This window comes from Hyperoodon ampullatus (assembly GCF_949752795.1).
Source record: "Hyperoodon ampullatus genome assembly, chromosome: 11".
Lineage (NCBI taxonomy): Eukaryota > Metazoa > Chordata > Mammalia > Artiodactyla > Ziphiidae > Hyperoodon > Hyperoodon ampullatus.
Window position 1 is genome coordinate 38,904,204 of NC_136924.1, and position 24,900 is coordinate 38,929,103.

Here is a 24,900-nt window from a genome sequence, read left to right on the forward strand (position 1 = left end):
CCGAGACGCTCTTTCAGTCTGGAGCTTGATGTGAGCTTTGTCTGTAAGCATCTCAGGGGAGCTGCTGGCCTTCTGGGTGGGTTTACACTTTCATTAGCTGAGCGTCACTGAGCAGGGCATCACTGAGAGAGCAAGGCTCAGTGACAGCTTTTGGTCCTGAGTGGTGGGAGAAAAATCTTTGACCAAGAGCAGCAGGGTTTGTCTGGAACAGGAGAGAGACTGATAGGTGAGGCGGATGTGCCAGAGCCGCAATGAAAAGTGACCGTGCCATCTCGTAATTCAGGACCGCTTAGGGTGGAAAACAACCCAGCCAGGCATGCACTCCTTATAAAGGTGGTTCCCGAAGTTCAGAAGAGAGACGCGGATCCCAATGCTTGGGCCTTAGGAAAGGAAGGATGATGGAAGAGGACACAGAGGCGGCTTCAAAAATGTCACCAAGGTTTCTGCAGAGAGTAAGAATGGAAGCACACAGGAAACAAGGTGAGGGCCAAGCCCCGAGGGCATAAGGAATTCAAAGATGAGCTAAGATGGGGGGCGGGGGAAAAGACTAAATATACTCTTTTATTCTTGCAGAAAAAAAAACCAGAAAAAGGAGGGGGGATAAACCTGCTGTTTGAAGCAGATGGTATGACTTCATATGAATAATAGAAAAAAGGCAGAATTTCCAAATGTGGTTTCCGCATTCTCTGGCAAGGAGGTCACTAAGAACAAAGCTTGTTACACTAGCCTTCTCTCCCCGGGAAGGAAAACATGCAGTGTTCAAAGCGTATCTGGATTTCAGCTAGAAACTGACCAGGCTCTCCCTGCGGCTGATCAGAGGATGAGCCCTGAGCCACTGGGCTCTGCTCAGAGGAACAGAGACAACCAAGCCCTGTTCAGAGAAGAGACCAGAACAACGAAGAGGCTGAGAAAGAAGGTTTGAAAGATGTGACCCACATGTTGGCCTGGAAAGTTACCTTCAAATATTTGAGGGACATATTTCTAAGGGACCAAGTGAAAGAACTAGGACCGATTCAATAAGGAATTTTAAAACTACTTAATAAGCACCTATGAGGGGCCAGGCACTTGCTGGGTGAGGATACTGGGCAAGGAGACATACTCACACCCTGCCCTTATGAGGTTGGCTGATCTGAGCTCAGAAACCCAGGGAGACATGTAAGCATAGGGCAGTGTTTCTCATGGAGCTGCTGTCGGACTGAATGGCTGCCTGGAGGAGGAGGGGGAGGAGGGGGAGGGGGAGGGGGGAGGGGAGGGGGAGGAGGGGAGGGGAGGGGGAGGAGGGGAGGGGAGGGGGAGGAGGGGAGGGGAGGAGTGCTGGGGGGCTGCGGCATCCGCTGGAGGGCTCTGGGGTGGGGTGGGGGTGAGCACTGGATGGAGGTGGGTGGAACTTCCAGGCCCTTCACAACTCTGAGGCACTGGTACTCAGGACTTTTTGAATTTAGTATCACTCTAAGGGAATATTTTTCATTCTGATAAGCCAAAGTGCTTATCCTGGAATGTAGGGCCATCGGATTTTTTTTTTTTTTTTTTTTTTTTAATGACTGGACAATTCAAAAATCAGAAGGAGAGAGAAGCCATTCTGCTAGGGTCCTACTGATTAGCAGGAGCCCGTTACGTCGTATTCTCTGCACTGCGGCGGGGAGGGTGCCCTTCCCACCATTCACCAGCGAGGCTCCCTGTGCTCCTACACGGTGCACACAGTGCGGGAGGGCCTCCCGATGCACCAGGGAGGATGCGGTGGAGGATGGGCATCCACCAACAGCTGTGGGGCACCTGCCTTTCCTCGGAAACACAACAGCTGCCCTGGATCTCCAAATCTTTATTAACTTTCTAATGTTTTGATTTCCAGATCCTTGTTCTTAATACATTTCATTTTTATTTTCACCCTCCCAGTCTGTCTTCACCCAACCTGAAAACATTCCTTACAATCCCTTGATAAGAGCACCCTAATAGCACATATCTGATTTACAGCTATAGACTGTCTATTCCATTGAAGGCCACACTGGCTTTATAAGGCTGAACAAGTTGTTCTAGTTTCATTATTTGGTACTCAATATATGATTACATTGTTTATATCCTGGAAACAATGGAACTCAAAAAAACAAACAAACAAAAAAACAAACCCCCAAGATATGGTTGGTCTTATTTTTAATAGAAACAGTACCCTTTCATAATTCAGAATTTTCAAGTTCTAATGGGCTAATGAATTATTTGGAAGCAATGAGAGCTCTTCACAGAATACGCCTGCTTTCCCAGAGTCCGTGTTTATTTGACTTCATTTGCCAAAGCAAGTATTGTTCTACCAATAGTGGCTACCACAAGGAGGACCAGCAGAGGCGTTTACGTTCCCATTAGACAACCTGCAGGTGATGATAAACAACACACCAAGGACTCTGGCAGGAATCCAGCAAGTGCGGTCAACATAAAAACGCCATCTGCTCCCTGGTTTCGAACCATAAATAATTGTTCCATAGCAACGAAGGCCTTTAGGGCTAAGTCTTTTTGACTAAGCTTTTGGAGAGGGAGGCCAACAGGATTCCTAAAGCTCCCAACGGGCAGAGGAAGCCCCACAGGAGCCCGGCGGTGGCCTGGAGTGGGCAGGGCTCCCCAGTTCCCCCCAGGGCCCGTCCTCACCCGCAGCCACCTCTCCTTCCAACCCTGTGACCAGGCGGCACCACTCACGGAGCTGGGAACCTACTTCCTACTTGCCTACGCGCTCCTCTGAAGGGGTTGTCATGAACAGTGGAATAACCAACAAGGCTTTGTGGAGAAGCCAAGCAGGCGAGTGTAGACCCTGCACCACTGGGAGTTTTCCTGACCCGGACACATCCTCCTCTCATCTAGTGTGCACATGTGAAGTCACCTGGCACACATGCAGCCTTCAAATCAAGTCAGACAGTTAATTTTAGCCTGTAGGAAATGTATTTAGATACTTTAAAAGGCATGATTTGGAAGTTACCTCTAAGTAACCTGAAACCCAGTGTGTTATACAGGTTACTCACAAGCAGCAAACATCACACCATCCCTGTCTCTGAAGGCACTGACAGGGAACACCTCTAAACTACTAACTTTTTTTGGGGTAAAATATCTGGACTTGAAGTAATGTGAAGCTATGCTAGGAGAATGATTTAAAGATAGTTGTCTGTATTACAATTCCTTACCTACGAACTTTGATAGGAGAATACAGAATTTCAGGATGAGATTCTAATTAGTTAACATATATTTCTATCTGCTATATATATGAAAACGCTTCAAGCCTGTATAATTGCCAGACAACAGTCATGCCCTTTGAGATGTGAGCGAGTGGTGGCGTCTCCTTGTAAGGACCACCCGTTACTGATGGGCACACGTTCAATTTCCTCAAACTCCAAACTGGAAGGTGGCCCTCAATGAGGTTAATTTAAGTATCTAACAATAGTAATTAAACATTTAGACTGAGTCACACGTCTCCTGAACTGAGTTTCTATATAATAACAGCAGCTAAACACGACAGCACTCTTCCCAGAGCTCTGTATTAACTCAGTTAACCCTTGCACACCCTGAAAGGTTGGTACTGCTGGTGTCCCTAACTTACAGATGAAGAAGCTGTAGCACAGAGAGGTTACACAGCTCAGCCCAGGTCACACAGTCAGTAAGCGGCAGGGCCAGGGTTCAAGCCCAGCTGGTGCCTACCTCCTGATATCCCAAGTTTACTCGGTGCCTGTGAAGCGGGCCTCCCTGTGCTGATCAGGTTCTTGGAGGAACCGCACAGAGTGAGTCAATTCAAGTTAAACTTGTTTTCGGCCTCTGCAGGCGGCTTGAACCTGAACCACGGCCTCTCCATGGTCAGCTTCACACTGGAGTTAGGCAACTTGTCCCCGTCGGATGGGGAGCGCTGAAGGACGGGGCCTAGGCTTTATCCTGGGACACCCCTCTGAAAGCAACAGTGTTTTACCTTCATACATATGCACACACAAAGAGCATTTATTTAATATTCTATGCTGCCAACTGGAGACTCCAGAAGCTGGTATTCTGAAAACAAAAGAAGCTGCTGAAGGCACAGCTGTGAAAAATATTCCAACTGTTGGAATAAGACTAAACAACTTAACATATACCTTTGGGATTTTGCATATTTCTCCAATTTCACATTTTAGATAAATACAACTTTCCCACCTCTAATTTTAACTCCGGGTTGCAGATTTTATTATCAAACATTTCAATACTAGCAAACATCATCCACTAAAGAGGGTTACCCCAATTTTTTTCCAAAGGACGTCCTTGACTCCAGCCAAAGCTTTTAAAAACAATGAAGTAAACTGATTTGTATTTGTTCCTAATGCAAATAAACTCGTGAGTCCATAGTGATCACTGCTTTTCAAAAAGACACTTTAAAGATGATTTTTAACACGTTACCTTGAACTGGAAGTAAAATACGAGTCATCACTGTCATCACTATACTTTTTTCTTGGTTTTGCTGTGATTGGCGTTTCCTGTTCAATGGTCTGTAAATCTGAAGTCACTGAATGTGAAATACCACTTGAGAAAATAGAGAATAAAGTGGAAAAGAATAATATTAGTTCATGAGGACACTTGTGTGTTCACCAAAGAATGAATCTTTTTTTTTTTTTTGGCCTCGCTGCGCAGCTTGCAGGATCTTAGTTCCCTGACCAGGGATCGAACCGCGGGCCCCCAGCAGCGGAAGTGTGGAGTCCTCACCTCTGGACCGCCAGGGAATTCCCATGAATGTTTTAATTTATACTCTCAACAAAAATAGACTTATTAGTGGGGTTAAAAACATGAGCAATACAAAAATATTTTTTTGGTGTAAGCATTGAAAAATACTGGACCTTAGTGAGGACTGTAACTAATTATACAAAATGCAGTCACATATATCAGTTATGTTTATGGCATCCACTTAATGACAAGTCAGACCTATTTCCTTTTACCTAAGAATCAAATTTGGAATTTTTCATGCTATAGTGAACACTGCTGTCCCTCGGCTTCTGAGGGGGATTGCTTCCAGGACCCCAGCAGATAAAAAAAATCCACAGTACTCCTTTGTACTTTAAATCATCTCTAGATTACTAATAACACCTAATACAATGTAAATGCTACGTAAATAATTGCAAATACAATGTAGATACTATGTAAATAGTTGCCCTTAAGAGTAGTATATGCAGCAAATTCAAGTTTTGCTTTTTAGAACTTTCTGGAATACCCCCCAAACATTTTCAATCCCCAGTTGGTTGAATCTGCAAATGCAGAACCTGCGGATACAGAGGGCTGCGGGCGGACTGTATTAGAGCAAAGCAAAACAACTGAAGAAAGTGAGTAATGAGAAAACATTTCTGAAGTTGAAATTAACAAGGAAAATCCGTTCATGATTAGCAAACTAGTTTAAATTCTGAAATCCAAGAAAGCAGAGTCTTACATACCTTCTGCAGTTTCCAAATCCCATGCCAAGTCTCTCTGATTCCACCTTCTTTTTGCCACTCATGTTCATCTTTTCATCTTTCTTCTCTTGAATTTTAAGATCCTTATAGGCTAATCGTAATGATGACACACTGCCAGAAAAACCAAATGCTCCTTAATTTAGCTTTAATTCTGTGTTCTTAAGTTAAAATACGAAGAACGTTAAACATATCACTCTACTTTTAGCTTCGTGCTTCTTTCCATAAATTAACGATTATGAAGGCAAGTTGGCATTTTTTTTGGGTAAAGGTCTTTTTTGAGTAGATGCTCAAGAAAATCTGAATGAGTTTACAGATACTTTTTGGTTGCTGCTGAACTTACATTACTGTTCTAGTTTATATCACTTATTATCATGTCATAACATGATGTATACTGAAATTATTTCTCTAAAGGATAGTAAAAAGCAGAATTTCTTACTTGGACTAATATTTTACTATACTTCAACATTACATGTCAAAAGTATGAGGTTAGTCTCGTTGGTTTGCTCTGGTTTAAGATAAAAAATACATACAAATTTGACTTCACAAATAGATAAATTAAGAAGGGATTACTTCACTGCAAAAGGGTTCTTCAGTTTACAAGAAAATTTCCTGTAGGGTCTCTTTACGTAATCAGGCTCTGAGAGCATTTAAAATGGAGTTATCTCCAGTAATACCACTTCTGGGCATACATTCGGAGAAAACCATAATTTGAAAAGATACATGCACCCCAACGTTCACTGCAGCACTATTTACAATAGCCAGGACATGGAAGCAACCTAAATGTCCATCAACAGAGGAACAGATAGAGAAGATGTATTTTATATATATATATATATATATATACACACAATCGAATATTATTCAGTCATAAAAAAGAACGAAATAATGCCATTTGCAGCAACATGGATGGACCTAGAGACTGTCATACTGAGTGAAGTACGTCAGACAGACAAAGACAGATATCATATGATATCACTTATATGTGGAATCTAAAAACAGGGTACAAATGAACTTATCTACAAAACAACTAGAGTTACAGATGTAGAAAATAAACGTATGGTTACCGGGGGTAAGAGGGGGAGGGATAACTTGGAAATTGGGATTGACGTATGCACACGACTATATGCAAAAGAGATGAGTACTAAGGACCTGCTGTATGGCACAGGGAACTCTACTCAATACTCTGGAATGGCCTATATGGGAAAAGAATCTAAAAAAGAGTGGAGATATATATATATATGTATAACTGACTCACTCTGCCATACACTTGAAACTAACATAACATTGTAAACCGACTATACTCCGATAAAAACTAAAAAAAAAAAAAAGAAAGAAAAAAAAATTGGAGCTGTCATTCCTCAGCCAAGTTTCCTCTGCACCACCAGTCAGATACTCATCACCTATCTCTCAAATATTTGTGACAAATAATGCACCCAGGTGAGAAATGACGAATAAAACACTGTCCCTTACTCTCAGATTCCCAAAAATGCTATAAAGACTTAATTTTTCATAAAGAAAACCAGGCCTATATTAACAATTACAAGAGTATATTATCATATTAGTAAAATAGCAACAAAATTTCAGGGCCTTGAAAAATGATATACCTACCTTATCAGGATTTCTAAGCTATCATCCATTTTATAAAATGGTGTAAAACGTCACGAATTCCTCATAAGAAAGGCACTGTATAAATTCCATAATAATATAAATACATTTCTCTGTAGTAAAAGGGAATGACAACAGAATTTCTTACTAGGAAAAAATATCTTACTTTTGCTGTTTCCCTCCTTAATGAGTCAAGCAGGATTTCTGTTTTGTTTTAATCTGGCAGTTTGTTTTCTTTACTATCATTCCTACAGATCAGGTAATGGTAATATACCCACTTTATTACTTGGAAAATATACTATACTCTTTCAAGTATAATTTTTGGAGGAAAACAATAGATCTGTTTAAAATCAGTAGAACTGTGGTAACAGAGTCTTCTGGAGATGAATGGATAGGGATGGTATGAGATGGGGAAGTTTTCCTTCTTGGGGTACTTGACGTATGATTGGGTCTATCCTCCACTAAAAGTGTGCACTTTTAACAGCCGGGCCCTGGAAGCACTAATGGAATAAGGAAGCCAGGACTCCAAGCTTCTCAGACCCGCAGAAGCCCTTCCAGTACCAGCTTGGCTCAGGGGAGGGCTGGCCAGACACTCAGGTCAGCAAGAGAGCAGCTCCAGCAGCGCCACTGCATTTTCTTACTCTTTCTACCAACTGTGCACACAGACGCCTCTGAGGATGGGCACAGAGACTGCCAGGTGAGGCTCAGGCTACTGCATGGACAGTTTAGTTTCGCAGTCCGACAACACAAGAAACGATACCGCTCCTGAGAGCTGATTGAACTGAAATAACTTTATTTACAGCCGTTAAAAAAATGAACTTGCAGGGCTTCCCTGGTGGCGCAGTGGTTGAGAGTCCGCCTGCCGATGCAGGGAACACGGGTTCGTGCCCCGGTCCGGGAAGATCCCACAAGCTGCGGAGCGGCTGGGCCTGTGAGCCATGGCCGCTGGGCCTGCGCGTCCGGAGCCTGTGCTCCGCGGCGGGAGAGGCCACAGCAATGAGAGGCCCGCGTATCGCAAAAAAAAAAAAAAAAAAAGCAACTTGCAGAAGACTAACATAAAGCTTGGGTACTTCCTCATAGCTGGCACAGCGCTAGTTTGGTGAAACTGAGCTGTGATGTGTCTGAGCGGCACGACGGTGATTAGGGCGTGGTGGTGCAGCTGTTCTGAACAAGGCCATGAAAGGGGTCAAACTAGGTTCCCAAGTCCAGTTCATAAATACCCCATGATCTGCATCTTTGCTTTTATGCTGTACTGAATGGTCCTAATGAAAGAGACATGTTAAGGCTGGTGTTATTTCTAATAGTAACACGCTAATTTCCGTCCACCTGACCCACACAGGGAGGGAGCTGCTGCTTCCTGTATTCCATGTCTCCTGTTCTGATCAGGCAGGGATTTCATACGTTCTCTGGGAAAACCTCACGCACAAGCAATCTGGACAGAGCCTGCTCCCAAACATACCCAGATTTTTTTTTTAACTATTTTCTTAAATTTATTTTATTTATTTATTTTTGGCTGCGCTGGGTCTTCGTTGCTGCGCGCGAGCTTTCTCTAGTTGTGGTGAGCGGGGGCTACTCTTCGTTGCGGTGTGCGGACTTCTTATTGCGGTGGCTTCTCTTGTTGCAGAGCACGGGCTCTAGGCGCACGGGCTTCAGTAGTTGTGTCTCGCGGGCTCTAGAGTGCAGGCCCAGTAGCTGTGGCGCACGGGCTTAGGTGCTCCGTGGCATGTGGGATCTTCCCGGACCAGGGCTCGAACCTGTGTCCACTGCACTGGCAGGTGGACTCCTAACCACTTCGCCACCAGGGAAGCCCCAAACATCCTCGGATTTAACCTTCCCCCATGCCCAGTGTCAAAAAGCCTAGCTAAGTCAGAGACATCAAAGTGAAGTCTGTGACAACTCCGAGTAAACCTCACATAGAGCATTTCAAGTCACATTTCACTCAAATACAGTTTAGTGCTGCCCCCTAGGTTCTGTGAGTTAAAGGACAGTGAGGAATAACTAGCAATTTCAAATTATCTGGGCTTATCATATGAAGGTCCTCTTAGCGCACTGTGAGCATCAATAGCAAGAAATCACACTGGCTGAGCACTTACTATGCGTCAGGCACTGTTTGATGCACTTTAATGAGAATTAACTAAAGGAATCCGCAAAACAACCTCATAAAGTATTTTCTTCATTAGGCAGCCTGTAGTAATTAACTCAAGCTAAAACAGATACACATGAAAATAAGAGAAAACACCATATAAATAAAATAAACACGCATACAAAACAGGAGTCCAAGTCGCCCTTCCTCTCTTCTCTCCTTACCATCCTCTATGCCCAGTCACGGGCACTTTCCAGATGGCCATGTGTCCCTTCTGTTTTCAACACAAACGAAAACCTCTCAGGAACCTTAAGTATCTACCTAAAACAAGTCTCCAGTCTGGCCTCCTGGCCTCCAGTTTTTTTCCGTTCCTTCTGTCCTGGATATCGCCACCAAACGCACTTTCCAAAACACACCCCTTCGTCACAGCACTCCCCTCAGATGTGATGTAAAACTGCTGGCCTGACTTCAGGGCAAACCCCAGCATCATTCCAATGTCCCCAATCCAGGCAGGACCCCAGTACCACCGTCTGGATTCCCTCTTCTTCATTCTTTCAGGCTCTTCCTTCTCCCCCGGCCCCGTGCCAAGTCTGACTCTGAGACTCCTTCAAGATCCAGGCTCAAAAGCTCTGCAGATGCCACCATACCAACAACCTTCCATCATACAATTAGAACTTAGTCACCAAGTTCAACGGGGCTTCACATTATAAACACTTTTTTCATTACTGAGATATAATTCACATACCATAAAATCCACCTTTCTAAAGTACACAATTCAGTTTAGCATATCCACAAGGCTGCTACCATCAGCACTACCTAATTACAGAACATTCTCATCACCCCCAAAAGAAACCCCTGCCCATTAGCGGTCACACCGCGTTCTCTCCCCTGCCCCCAGCCCCTGGCAACCACTAGTCTGCCTTCTGTCTCTGGATTTGCCTAATTTGGATATTCCATTTCTAAGGAATCATACAATATGCGGTCTTCTGTGGCCAGTTTCTTTGTTAGCATAAAATTTTTAAGATTTATCCACACTGCAGCACGTGTCAGTACTTTATTCCTTTTTATGGCCGAATAATATTTTATTGTATGGACATACACATTTTGTTTATCCATTCACTACTTGATGGACATTTGGGTTATTTCTACTTTTTGGCTATAGGGATTAAGGCTGCTATGGACACATGTACAAGTTCTGGTGTGGCTACACGGGCATATTTTAATTTCTCTGAGAATATACTGAGGAGTGGAATTGCTGGGTCATGTGGTAACTGCCACCAGCAAAGCACGAGGGCTCCAGTTTCTCTGCATTCTTGCCAACACTTGCTGTATGTCTTCTGGATTACAGCTACCCTGAGGGAAGTGGCGTCTCCCTGTGGCTCTGACTTGCATTTCCCCGGTGACTGACGATGCTGAGCATCCTTCCTGCGTGAGTACCTCCTGAGCGCTTCTGTCTCTCCCTTCCCGCGACCCCATCCCAATCCTGTCTGCACAGCTTCAACCGGAAATGGCGACTGCCTCCTTCTCCCGGGTCTCTCCCCTTCTAATCTACACGTCCATGCAGTTTTCGTTATCATAAGACTGAATTTTGCATTATCCTCCTCACACACATATGTAAGAATAAATGGCATTTGGAAAGCAAATCTCAGAGTTGTTTAATTAATAGGGTTAGTCACTAGAAACATATTACTATGACCCAATCAAACTTACATCGATTCTTCCTTAGGTGCCGCCCTGGCCAGAAGGTCTTCCTGTTCCTTCACTTTATCTACGGCTTGGGCTTGTTTTTCAATTTCATTAAAGCACGTATTCGTCAGTTTCTGGGCTCCCAAACTTCCTTTTTTGGCCCCAAGCTAGAAGATACAGTATAAGATTACATTCTACCCAAACTGTTTGAAAACGTTTGCAACAAAAGCTAACATTTATCGAGGGTTATTACTTAGTCCTCACGACTCTATGAGGCCGGCACTGTCACCATCTCCGGGTGATGGATGAGGACCTGAAGCCCCTGCCAGTTAAGTGGCCCAACCAAGATCCCACAGCTGGCAAGTGATGAGGTCGGGAGTTAAAACCCCGCACCTGCCTCCAGAGCAGGGGCTCTGAAAGGAATCACGGCATCTCAACATTCAACCAATGACAGCCCTCCCAGCCTCCCCAGACAGCACTGCTTTTAGAACCGTAACCATGACAGAAAGTCCCAGGGAGCCTCTGCTGATTTTTTTCAGAATTTTGTCATTGACAGAGAAATGTTAAACACTCATTCTAGAAAATCTTCACTAAGTATAACATCCCCTCATTGAACAGAACAAGCTTTTTATCAAAGCCACATTCATTATAATATGGCTCAAAATAAAAGTAAAATGACAAAGGTGGCTTTTCTGAGTGCATCAGCCATTTTAGAGCTAAACTACCAGGTATTTTATACATAATACTCACTCCTCTTTTAGCTTGATTTGGTTTCTTTCTTATGATAGAGGAAACCTCTGTCAAAAAATAAAAAGTAGAAAGTCAGACCAATGGAAATATATAATTTCAGTGTATATTTTCAGTGTATTTTTTAAAATTCTAAGATACTGTATTTTATTATTTAAGAGACTATAACATTTTCCACATTAGTTTGTCATCCAGAAGGCTCAAGTATACGAGTGTACTTTAGATGAACAGAGCTTTATCAAAATAGAGTCCTCAGTATGTCCACATAGTATCCAAACTCAGAGAGTGCATATTTTGGGGGGACACCACACTGAAGAGAAATAAAGAGACTAAGTTTGCCCCACTCACTACTTTCTTCAGAAGCATTTCATATTACATTAGAACAAACCCTCCTATTAAGCTCTACTCTTCAAAAAATTTCAAAATTGTTTTAAAGTAGAAACTTAGCCAGGCATTATGTATACAACTAAAGCAGTGAAGCGCTTTCCACTCTGATTTATGTTATCATATTAACCAATAAGAGATATAAAACACTCTTATTTTGGTAGCATTACATTCTAAATTGCACAAAAATATATGATGCTTTCAGATAAAATTTCTTAAAAATTGTTTTCTGGGTAAATTTTAATGATAGATCACATATTCTCTGTTTAGAATTATGTAAAAGAGACCCAGTAAGAATAAAACATTATTTTCTTACAAAGTGAGAATGTGCTTTAACAGGAAAAAGATAGCATAAAACCACAAAAAACAAAGATTAAAACTTTTAGTCCTAATGAGGGAATAACCTCATTACATTTCAAGTGTAAAAAAGCCATCCATGGAAATTCTCCATTTCACCACTTTCTTTTAGATTTGTACTGTGGTAGTCACATAATCTGCTCCCAATCTCCTACAAGTCTATTATAAATACATGACGAAAATGCCTGGAACATTTCTAATAGCTCAGTTATTTTTCACCAAAGCAGTTGCTTTCCAGTTAATACAGTGTAATATGCACTAATTTCAGATTGTATTTCCCTGATAATGAAAAATTAGAAATTAAGTTCACCTACAATAAAATCAGAAAGAGAAGAAAATGCTAAGAGTTCTTGAGTAGCTAGGAATGACTTGGCTGCTCTGACCTCTGCTTATGCTGGGACATAAACCAGCAAATCAAAAGCACCAAGAGCAACCTTCGCCGGGTACAGAGGCTGCTGCATTTCACAGTCATCAAGCTGGCCGAAACGGAACATCAGTTTTTGCTTAAATAAATCTCATTACATTTTAAGTTCCAGGCAGAATGTAAAGACAGGATTCATTTTTTTCTTAGTTCATCTCACTCTCTAAATCACAATATAGGGTAACACATACCACCTAAAGCAGCCTTTGTTGGTACATTAAGACCTTCCACACTTGGTCCTTGTTCTGGTCCACCTGCAAGTTGAAAATATTGATATTAACACAGAATATAGACTCATCAAATGTGCTTTTGAATATAAAATACACTCAACTTGCTCAGTACTACGACCTTATCCAATTCTGTCAATGATTGTCTTTTCTTTTTAGCTCCATATTCTATTTTATCATTTTAAGAATTTTAATTTAAAAGTCCATTAAAACAGAAGTATATTTTGTATCTAGTTGCTTTGTAGAATAAAAATGTTATTGTTCTCCCTAATTAATATCATTTGGAATTCTACCTTATGGTCCGGTGTTTTATTTTACATTTATTTATTTGTTTGTTTGGTTGGTTGGTTGCGATGGGTCTTAGTTGCGGCATGTGGGCTCCTTAGGTGTGGCATGAGAACTCTTAGTTGAGGCATGCATGTGGGATCTAGTTCCCTGACCAGGAATGGAACCCGGGCCCTCTGCATTGGGAGCACGGAGTCTTAGCCACTGTGTCACCAGGGAAGTCCCATGGTCTGGTGTTTTAAAGTAAACCGTTCTGAGGTACTTCCTTGGTGGTGCAGTAGTTAAGAATCCACCTCCAGTTTGCAGGGCAGAAATAGAGACACAGATGTAGAGAACAAACGTATGGACACCAAGGGGGGAAAGTGGGGGGCAGGGGGTGGTGGTGGTGGTGGGATGAACTAGGAGATTGGGATTGACATGTATACACTAATATGTATAAAATGGATGACTAATAAGAACCTGCTGTATAAAAAAATTAATAAAATTCAAAAATTCAAAAAAAAAAAAGAAAAAGAATCCGCCTGCCAATGCAGGGGACACGGGTTCGAGCCAGGTCTGGGAAGATCCCACATGCCACGGAGCAACTAAGCCCGTGCACCACAGCTACTGAGCCTGCGCTCTAGAGCCTGCGAGCCACAACTACTGAGCCCACGTGCCACAACTACTGAGCCCGTGCTCTGCAACAAGAGAAGCCACTGCAATGAGAAGCCCGCGCACCACAACAAAGAGCAGCCCCTGCTCGCTGCAACTAGAGAAAGCCTGTGCGCAGCAACGAAGACCCAACGCAGACAAAAATAAATAAAATAAAATAAAGTTAAAAAAAAAACCCAGGACTTCCCTGGTGGCGCAGTGGTTGAGAGTCCGCCTGCCGATGCAGGGGACACGGGTTCGTGCCCCGGTCCGGGAAGATCCCACATGCCGCGGAGCAGCTGGGCCCATGAGCCATGGCCGCTGAGCCTGCGCTCCACAACGGGAGAGGCCACAACAGTGAGAGGCCTGCGTACCACAAAAAAAAAAAAAAAAAAAAAACCAAAACTGTAGCACATTGAAAGTAAAAATCCTCAGTAATTTCATTCTCCAGTGAACAATGTGGTGTTAACTGTGTGTGTGATTTGGGTTTTCTTTTTTATAAAAATGAGATCATATTCCGTGTTCAGTAATCTTTTCTCCCCACTTTATAACTGACCATGGGCATCTTTCCCTAGCAAATGCAAGATTCTCATTTTCTAGTGGTTCCACAGATGCCAGTGAAGCACAGGACAGCACTACAGGGCAGGTCTCAGCACTACCTTCATTGTTTGCTGGAGGAGCGTCCACGTTCCCTGGCGTTAAAGAAGATGGTTCTGGTTGTGCTGATGCCCACTCTGTGCCACCCACCTGAAGCAAGGGGAGAAAACTCATTACCAGCAAAGCAAGAAAAGTCATAAAAAACAAATAACAGGGGAAAAACCTAGTAATTTAAAGTCACCTTCCCACCTGGATTAGTGGGAAGGAAGGATAAGATTAAAATATACCTGTTCTTAAGTCTCTGTTTCCATGCTCAAATTCCTTATTTTTCCTCCTTTTCTTTAAATAAAAATTTTATTATGCAATAATTTCTGACTTACACAAAAGTTGCAAAGATAAAAGTTTCTAGATACTCTTCACCCAGCTTCCTCTGATGTTAAAATACCCAGGGTACATTTGTCAAAACGAAGAATCATCATTGGTACACTATTCGCTAAACTCCAGACTTTATTTGGATTTCACCAGTTTTCCCACCAGTGTCTCTCTTCTGTTCCAGGACCCACCCAGGACCCCACGCTGCATTCGTCACGTCTCCTCAGTCTGCTCTGCTTTGTGACAGTTTCTCAGTCTTTCCTTGTTTTTCAGGACCTTGAAACTTCTGAAGGGTACCGATAGGTATTTTGTAGAATGCCCCTCACTGTGCGTTTGTCTGATGCTTCCTTGTGATTAGACTAGGTCTGGGGGGAGAACAGCAGAGAGGAGGTGCCCCCTCCGTGCCTCGTGTCAACACGACTGTGCACTAGTGATGCCAATCTTTTTCACTTGGTTAGGTTGGCGCCTGGCAGCCTTTTCCCTGTAAAGTTACCGGTTTCCCCTTTCCATCCTCTAGTCCTGGGAAGCGTCACTAAGTCCAGTCCGCATGCAAGGGGAGGGGAGTTAAGCCCCACCTCCAGAAGGGTGGAGAGGTATATGCATGATTTGTAATTGTCTGTAAGGAAGACTGTCCTTTCCCTCCATTTCTTTATGCAATCATCCATTTATATTAGTATGGATATTTATTTATTCTTTGGATTATAGTCCAATACTATCATTATTTTGTTCAAATCGTTCCAGCTCTGACCACTGGCACCTCTTCCAGGTTGGTTCCTGAGTCCTTCAGACATGTCCTCGTCCATTCCCCCTGCCCGGCCTCCTAGCACTTCCTTTCTTCTAGCACCATAGGGCGCTCCAGGCTTATCTGCCGCAGCAGCCCCAGTCCTAGAATCGGCCATCTCTCCAAAGGTAGCCCTGGGTCCTTCCACTGGAAAACAGCATTTAGAAACCAAGGTGTGGGTGCTGGGTGTGCCTGTTGTCCTGGTGTGTCACTGTCTCTAGGCCTTTCAGTGGACAAAGCTAGGTCATATATCTGTGTGTACTAACCCGTGTGTACACACGTATCTGCAGTTAGTTCTCCATCATGTGTATGTGTGTGTGTGCGTGCATGTGCACATAGATATATAAAGACAGAGAGACACTAAAATAAACATGAATTCATACTAATATCTCCAACTCTAATCCACACCAAACTGTTCATATCTCTCCTCTTTTTAGCCCATCATTTCTATTTCTAACATTTCTCAGCTACTAACCATGGATATTCTGTATCTAGTTCTATATTCAACAATAGCAACAGATCATGATAGCACACCTTCTCTTTTGTTTTCTGTTCCCATCTTTTTTGATAACTATTTCTGGTAACTATTGATTCTGTCAAAGATAACATGTACGTAATATGCAAAAAAAAATCAAGGTTTAGCAATGTATATACAACTTTACATAATTTTTTCTTGAAAATCAGTTAAAGGACTGAGTAGCAGTTAAGCAAACGGTGGCCCCTCCCCATCGGGACTGGAAGATGCAGGGCAGCCAACAGAACATCTGGGGCTGTAAGCCAGGGGTCGCATACATTTCCTTAAAGGACCAGTTGGTAAATATTTTGGCTTTGCAGGCCTCATGTTCCCTGATCTCAGCGATTTGGGGAAAATGCACAGAGGGACCATGGATCGTTGTTACTACTCCTATCGGACTACAAAGATGAGGTTAATGAAACGGCACTTGTTGAAGCTTCCTCTGTGCTAGGTACCAGCTACTTTTATCTGTGTTAACTCATTTCATTCTCACAATAGCCTTGAGATATGTTCTACGTACACAGCTAAATAGGGGCAATGAGATTCAAACTGCTCTTAAAATCTGGGTTTAAAAAAAAACAACAAAAAACTGTCTTCATTCTTTGTCAGTTCCAAAGCTCTGAACTGCACTGGGAAGACCCCTAGTAAGACGACCTCAAGCCTCCCTTGAAGCTGGGTATAGGGCATGGGACTGAATTCTAGCCAGCAGGCTATGAGCAGAAGTGACGTGTGCTACCTCTAGATTGTAAAAGGATGGGGCACTTGCTTTCCCGAATGTTTGTCCTCCTCCTGCTGGCTGGGAAAGGTCATGAACTGGAGCAGCCACTCTGCACCCTGAGGTAGGAGCCACACAATGAGAAGAGCAAAATCCATACCCTGGTCAGCCCTGGACGGCCTACCTCTGCACTGCTGGTGGGAAATTAACTCCTACCTTATTCCAGCCCTGACTGTATTTCAGGGCTGTTTGTTACAGCAGCTTAGCCTATATCCTAACAGAAACATTTTAAATATATGCCCTTTATAACTTTACTGTTGATAACTTTAGTTATGCCTTTGAAGCACACATGAAAATTATGTGAAGTGTAACACATACCTCAGGAGAAGCATGAGAGGCAAAAAAATCTTCCTCCTTTGGTGGAGGGGACAAAGGTGGAACCACACAGCTATCAAGCCACAGCTGGAACAAAAACACATGCACCGCTCAGCATTTCACCTGCTTTAAAGTGTTTATTTAATGCTCTTCACTTCCTTTCTGGAGGCCTGTCTGCTAAAGATTTGTACTTTCCATTATTATAAAGTCAGGGCCCCTGAGCACATTTTAGTAACACATCAATCCAGTAACTTCTGCCACCAAACCCTGTGGAAGACAATCGCCACCCAAGCCATTTCCGAAAAGGAAAGAGCCAGGGCTTCACGTCTAAGTGCAGGTTCCAAAGTACAGTCGACCCCCATCATTTGTGGATTCCATGTCTGAGAATTTGTCTACATGCTACAATTGACTTGTGACCCCAAATGTGCCATCCTGCATGGACACACGCAGAGCAGCAGAGAATCTGTCACCCCAGGTGCACATTCCCAGCTGAGGTGGAACAAGGCGACGCTCTGCTTCCTTGTTTCGGCTCCTGCTGTAAACACGGGTCCATTTTACGGGCTGTTTACTGACACGCTTTCCACATTTTTGTGCTTTTTGTTGGTGGATCCATTGTTTACAATGGTCCCGAGCATGGTGCTGAAGTGCCACCTTGCGTTCCTAAGCCCAGGGAGGCAGTTAGCTGAGTGTCATTCAGCTCGAGCCACAATGCCCTTGGCCGCCAGCTCAGTGTCAGTGAGTCAACAATATACACTAAAGAAGGTGTCTTTAAACGGAAACAAGGTTAGTGTTGATCAGCTGACAAAGGTGATGCTGCAGGACTCTAGTGCAGTCTTCACAGCAACCTTACCAAGCAGGACAGTGAATAATAAGAATCCGCTACACGCTGTTCCCTTGTAAGAGAGTCCGGCTAGCAAGTTTTACTATTTGGGGTAAAAACTACTTTTTCTACTGAAACAAATGTTCCTCTGAAGGAGACCCCCCCAACCCGCTGTGCTTACGTCAGTGCCATGCTTCCGGGTTGCCTGGGAGGCCAGTGCCTTGATTCTCTCCCTATAAAGCTGGGCAGCGCGACTGTTGTACTTGGCATTGGTGTCGTTGGTGTCACACCCGTGTTGATGGAAAAAGGAAGACTGCAGAGGAAAGTACGCGGGTTAACAGCATCGCTGCCTTAAATCTAACATGGTGATCAAAAATGTTACTGCATGCTATGAAGGCTTTTTTTGAAAATACTAGTGAAAACCAAAATAATTTAAACCATGAAAAATTTTTATAAAATTTTTCCTTGTAAAAGGGGTAATACCTTCCACAGATGCAACATTAATATTCTGGTAAAAGTGGACATGAGATTTGCCTCACGAAACAAAATAACTGGCCCTTCCTTGCTCCACTAAGCTACCTCCATCATCCTGAATGTTATCTGGGGGGGCGCTTTCCACTCAGGACTACTTTTTTTTTTTTTTTTTTTTTGTGGTACGCGGGCCTCTCACTGTTGTGGCCTCTCCCGTTGCGGAGCTCAGGCTCCGGATGCGCAGGCTCAGCAGCCATGGCTCACGGGCCCAGCCGCTCCGCGGCATATGGGATCCTCCCAGACCGGGGCACGAACCTGTATCCCCTGCATCGGCAGGCGGACTCTCAACCACTGCACCACCAGGGAGGCCCAGGACTACTTTTAATTTGAGGAATCCACTTTAGTTTAGATTCCACTAAACTGGAATTTTTTTTCTTTTTTTCTTTTTATCTATACGAGATGATTTTTTTTTTTTTTTTTTTTCCAGCTCTGCTGTGCAGCGTGTGGGATCTCAGTTCCCCGATCAGGGATTGAACCCGGGTCATAGCAGTGAAAGCCCAGAATCCTAACCACTAGGCCACCAGGGGGCTCCCTACATTGGAGTTTCTGACAAACAAGTCAGGAGCCGCGCTAACCTTCTCCTTGTTGAGCACTATTTCTTCATCAACGGAGACCACAGCATAGGCAAGGTGATGAAACAGATATTTAGACAATTAGAGGACACTGCTTTCAACCACCTCTGATCTATGTACAAACATGAATTACAGTATTCATATCTTAATTGAAGCAGGTGTTCTAAAAGCCTGCATGAGGGATCCTCTTATTAACTCAATGGGATGAGTAACGGTACGGAGCACCCACATGTCCCAGGTCTTGTCTGGTCCTTTGTGGGCACCATCCTGTCAAATCCTCGTGGCCAGACTCTCAGGGAAACTGAAGCAGAGAGGTTCAACAACTTGCCCAACGTCACACAGACAAGCGAGGGGCAGAGCTGGCCCTCAAACCCAAGCAGGACGGTTCCAATTCCACTGCTTGAGCTGCAGGACCACTGACTGATCTGCCTCACCCCATGCGCCCCATCTCCACTGGCTGAGACGAGGAAGCTGCTCTCTGGAGCTGGTGGGGGACTCTGCAGCCTAGGAAGGTTTAGTAACAAGGACAGATACTATCAAACCCACAGTATTAAGTTGAGGAACAAGCTTGTGGACATAATGAAAATGGGTATGGGTTTCTAATAACATGCTTGAAATACTTAAGGCACCCATTCTCAACAGGGGCAAAAATGGTTTCCTGGAAAATGGAAAAAAAATAAAATCTTAGTTATTACAATGGTTTGTAGCCTTCCAAAGATCACCCTTACCTGACAAAATCATATTCCTTAGTATTTAATTTCTCTCACTAGGGAAAACTAAATCCAATTTAGATTTAAAATAAGTTAATCTATTAATTCAATTTTCCTGCTTAAGGAACAATCATGGAAAAAAAGCTGAGATACACTGGTCCAGGGGAATCTGGGTATTTTGAAAACTACTATTTTAGATTTACTGTTTTAATTTTAAATATTTAATTGATGCTAGACATAATTTTTATTTGAAATGTAGACAAATTTGATTTCCAATACTTTGAATGTTTAATGGTATGTCTAAGGGAATTCTATTTACTCAACCTATATCATTTTGGTATACCATTATAAAAACACAATGGTATTTTATATAAAGGATGATTTTGCTGGCTAGATTTATAAGGCTGACAGTTTAGTGTTTTAGAAATCAGATATATTGAATTTGTAAATGAAGTTTAAAATGTGTGAGGATCCTTAACTAGGTTTGTAAACGGGGTTAAGGAAATTTGCTCTTTTAAAATTATAAATTAATTGAACACTTAAAAAGTTATTTTTTACACAGAAATTACTAAGTTTATAAATTGATACATGATATTTATAAACTGCAATTGAAGATTTGGAAAACAGGTTTTTAAATCTGTAGATTTAATAAATTAAATAAAATTCAGGTAAAAGAAGCTAGAAGCATTCCATCTGAGTACAAAAGTCACCCTCAGATATTAAAGAACTGTACTGTCATAAAGAAGTCTCCCAATTCCTCTATGCCATCACTTCCGGGTTTAATTTTCTTCAAATCACTTATCACCACCTTTTACTTTGTATATTTACTGCTTTACTTGCTCTCTGTCTCTGCCTGTAAGGGCGGGGTCTCATTTGTCCTGTTCATCATTGTATCCTAGCCCAGAGCTTCGTGTTTATTAGGTTTTTAATAGATTTCTGGATAAACAAGCGAGCTGGGTTGTCCAGCTCCTAAGCCCATGTCTTCCTGCGGTCCGACAGGGCCTCCCAAACTTTTACATGGAAACGTTGAACTTCTTTACTAGTGCAACACATATTTATACAAGAAGAATACGACAAGTCTGAAATGAACTTACTGCATTAGCATTTCCTCCAACTTGCATGCATCGCAATTGAAACCAAGACCAGTTAGAATCCAACTCTGTAGATCTAAATGGAAAAAATATTCTTAAACGTTAATACTGTTCTTCCCCATAATCAAGCCACTAAACTTTTGAGGATAAGCTTTCCTCGATCTTCAGGACCCTGAAGAATTCTAAGTTGGTGTTAACAGTGACACATGCTTCCAGGATGCTAGGACTCCAGGGTACACAACAGTTGGTACAAGCCACTCCTGGCCCCTCTCACCCTTCCTAGAAGCCAAGCCTCCAAAAATAGAGGTACTGTTTGGATTTTTTTCAGGTTGGCTATCGATTTGTCCAGTGTGACCCCCAACAGGAGCCTGGAGGGTGCTCACAGTCTTACCATCAAGTAGAAGGGACCTACTCAACATCACCACCACCAGGGAGAGGAGAAAACTCAGGTTTTAATGCTGCTTAAGTGAAAACTGCAAGTGCCTCCTCTCCCCCACCGACACCTTATGCCCTACTTATCTATAGTCTAAGATCAAATCAAAGCAAGAAAAAGGCAATAATTGTAGTCCCTAACAAAAAAAAATTCGCCAAGTGATCACCGTAAAGCAAGATATGACTGCGCGACAATATTAGAAATCTTTCTATTGAATCCATAGACATGAGCAAAAGGCAAGGCTAACCCATATTCAACACTAGCTTGTCCCACACTAACTGGAAAGGAATGTGGACATTTTAAAATGGGTATAGGTTGAACACCCTTTACAAAATGGGCAAGGTAGAAAGAAAAGAAGCTTTAGGTTCACCAAAAAATGTCTTTTATGCTGCCGTTCCTATTTCTCTTATTTCTCTGCCTATTGGTATCATTTAACTTTCGTAAATACTAAGATGTTATTTTGAAGCCAATAGCTACCATAAGATTAATAATAATACTAATACATATTATTATTACCTATACATAGGACAAATCGCCTTCATGGTAATATATAAAAAGTAAAAATTAAACCATACTTTATAAGAAACAGATTTCCTATAAAGACCAAAAAAAAATCTCTCTTTAGAATTTGATTACCAAGCAAGGTGACTAAATTATATATCTTGCTCTGCAATCCTTTCCCTGAAAGATCTTGCTTAGTCACCACATTTTCAGATTGAGTTAGGTGCCATCCCCACCCCTCCTTGGTCACAGGGTGGCAATTAACAGCACAGCCTCTGGAGGCAGCCTGTAAGTACAAATCTCGACTCCGCCATTACAAGCTGTACGGCCTTGGAGAAATTACTTAACCTCTCCGCACCTTACTTTCCTCATCTGTGAAGTAGGGATAATTATAGTATTACCCATTTTGCTCTCATAGAAATTAAATAAGCTAATGTCTGAAAGGTGCCTGGCTCACGGTAAGCACCACGTGACTAAAATTCTCATCACCACCATGGTGATGATGGTCATCATCGTCACCAGTATTGTCACCATCACCATCATCATCATCACTATCACAACCATAACCACCATCACATTCATCACTACCACCATCATCATGAGATCATCATCACCGTCACCATCATCATCATCATCACTATCACGACCATAACCACCATCACATTCATCACCATCACCATCATCATAACCATCGTGGTGACTCTGTCACACTGTTACAAGCGGCAAGCTCCAGAGGGCAGGAGTGTCCCACATTTTTCTTTCAATTCCTAGCACAGGCACATAATAGGTACCTGAATGTGGGCTGACTTTAAACATTTTTAAAAGTCCTAAAATTGAGGAGATACGTACTCAGATTTGCTAATCTGCCTTACAACACTTCTAAAATTAATTTTTACTGGAATATAGTTTCTTTACAATGCTGTGTTAGTTCCTACTGTACAGCAAAGTGAATCAGCTATCCGTATACATATATTCCCTCTTTTTAAAAAAAATTTATTTTATTTATTTATTTATTTATGACTGCGTTGGATCTTCGTTGCTGTGCGGGGGCTTTCTCTAGTCGTGGCGAGCGGGGCTACTCTTCGATGTGGCGCACGGGCTTCTCACTGCCATGGCTTCTCTTGCTGCAGAGCACGGGCTCTAGGCGCGCGGGCTTTGGTAGTTGTGGTACGTGGGCTCAGTAGTTGTGGCACACGGGCTTACTTGCTCCGTGGAATGTGGGATCTTCCCGGACCAGAGATCGAACCCGTGTCCCCTGCATTGGCAGGCAGATTCTAAACCACTGAGCCACCAAGGAAGTCCCTCCCCTCTTTTTTTGGATTTCCTTTCCATTTAGGTCACCACAGAGCATTGAGTAGAGTTCCCTGAGTTACACAGTAGGTTCTCATTAGTTATCTATTTTATACATAGTATCAATAGCTTATATATGTCAGCCCCAATCTCCCAATTCATCCCACCACCCCCTTTCCCCCCTTGGTGTCCATACGTTTGTTCTCTATGTCTGTGTCTCTATTTCTCCTCTGCAAATAAGATCATCTATACCATTTTTCTAGATTCCACATATATGTGTTAATATACGATATTTGTTTTTCTCTTTCTGACTTATTTCACTCTGTATGAGTCTCTAGGTCCATTTATGTCTCTACAAATGACCCAATTTCGTTCCTTTTTATGGCTGAGTAATATTCCATTGTATATATGTAACACATCTTCTTTATCCACTCCTCTGTTGATGGACATTCAGGTTGCTTCCATGTCCTGGCTATTGTAAATAGTGCAGCAATGAACATTAGGGTGCCTGTGCTTTTTTTTTTTTTTTTGGCTGTGTTGGGTCTTTGTTGCTGTGCTCGGGCTTTCTTTAGTTGCAGCAAGCGGGGGCTACCCTTTGTTGCGGTGCGTGGGCTTCATTGCAGGGGCTTCTCTTGTTGCGGAGCACAGGCTCTAGGCGCACGGGCTTCAGTAGTTGTGGCACACGGGCTCAGTAGTTGTGGCTCGCAGGCTCAGTAGTTGTGGTGCACGGGCTCAGTTGCTCTGCAGCATGTGGGATCTTCCTGGACCAAGGCTCGAACCTGTGTCCCCTGCATTGGCAGGCGGATTCTTAACCACTGTGCCACCAGGGAAGTCCCCATGTGTCTTTTTTTTTTTTTTTTTTTTGCGGTACGCGGGCCTCTCACTGTTGTGGCCTCTCCCGTTGCGGAGCACACGCTCCGGACGCGCAGGCTCAGTGGCCATGGCTCACGGGCCCAGCCGCTCCGCGGCATGTGGGATCTTCCCGAACCGGGGCACGAACCCACGTCCCCTGCATCGGCAGGCGGACTCTTAACCACTGCACCACCAGGAAGCCCCCCATGTGTCTTTTTTTTTTTTTTTTTTTTTGTGGTATGCGGGCCTCTCACTGTTGTGGCCTCTCCCGTTGCGGAGCACAGGCTCCGGATGCGCAGGCTCAGCAGCCATGGCTCACGGGCCCAGCCGCTCCGCGGCATATGGGATCCTCCCAGACCGGGGCACGAACCCGTATCCCCTGCATCGGCAGGCGGACTCTCAACCACTGCGCCACCAGGGAGGCCCCCCATGTGTCTTTTTGAATTATGGTTTCTCTGGGTATATGCCCAGCAGTGGGATTGTTGGGTCATATGTTAATTCTATTTTTAGTTTTTTAAGGAACTTCCATACTGTTCTCCATAGTGGCTGTATCTGCCTTACAACTTTTAATCCTAAACTCTCTTTAAAAAAAAAAAAAGGCAAACATTTCTGTATATGTTTCTTAGAAATAAAGGTAAGAGGTAAGAACTAATTGTTCTTGAACTGACCTGACAGGGATTTTCTCTCATAACACTGAAATTTCGAAATAAAAGGTTGGTGATAATGGACTCTGAATACAGTCAGCCATAAGAAGACACCTGAATTGCTTATCAGTTCCCATTCCTACAAGAGGAGGCGACTCCCTGTAGGTGGCTTCTTACCTTTAATTTACAATAAGAGCTATGTGAAAGGAAGGGGTCTGTGACAGTGCTAAGAAAACAGTAAAGAA

The 24,900-nt window shown here is 43.1% G+C and overlaps 1 protein-coding gene across 3 annotated transcripts in view; it reads right to left on the reverse strand.

Annotated features, from left to right (window-relative positions):
• The window catches only part of ARFGAP3 (ARF GTPase activating protein 3), a gene marked incomplete at both ends in the record, with an annotated part of 51,072 nt that overhangs the window by 15,749 nt on the left and 10,423 nt on the right, over window positions 1-24,900 (reverse strand). Inside the window, 9 exons of one of the 3 annotated variants that reach the window (XM_079715984.1) lie at window positions 4,393-4,515; window positions 5,415-5,543; window positions 10,831-10,973; window positions 11,557-11,603; window positions 12,910-12,969; window positions 14,517-14,604; window positions 17,215-17,298; window positions 18,213-18,344; window positions 20,939-21,011. In XM_079715984.1, the coding sequence (XP_079572110.1) occupies window positions 4,393-4,515; window positions 5,415-5,543; window positions 10,831-10,973; window positions 11,557-11,603; window positions 12,910-12,969; window positions 14,517-14,604; window positions 17,215-17,298; window positions 18,213-18,344; window positions 20,939-21,011 (879 nt within the window). Of the gene's footprint in view, window positions 1-4,392; window positions 4,516-5,414; window positions 5,544-10,830; window positions 10,974-11,556; window positions 11,604-12,906; window positions 12,970-14,516; window positions 14,605-17,214; window positions 17,299-18,212; window positions 18,345-20,938; window positions 21,012-24,900 lie in introns of all 3 variants that reach the window. The other 2 variants (XM_079715983.1, XM_079715985.1) reach the window with 2 other exon arrangements.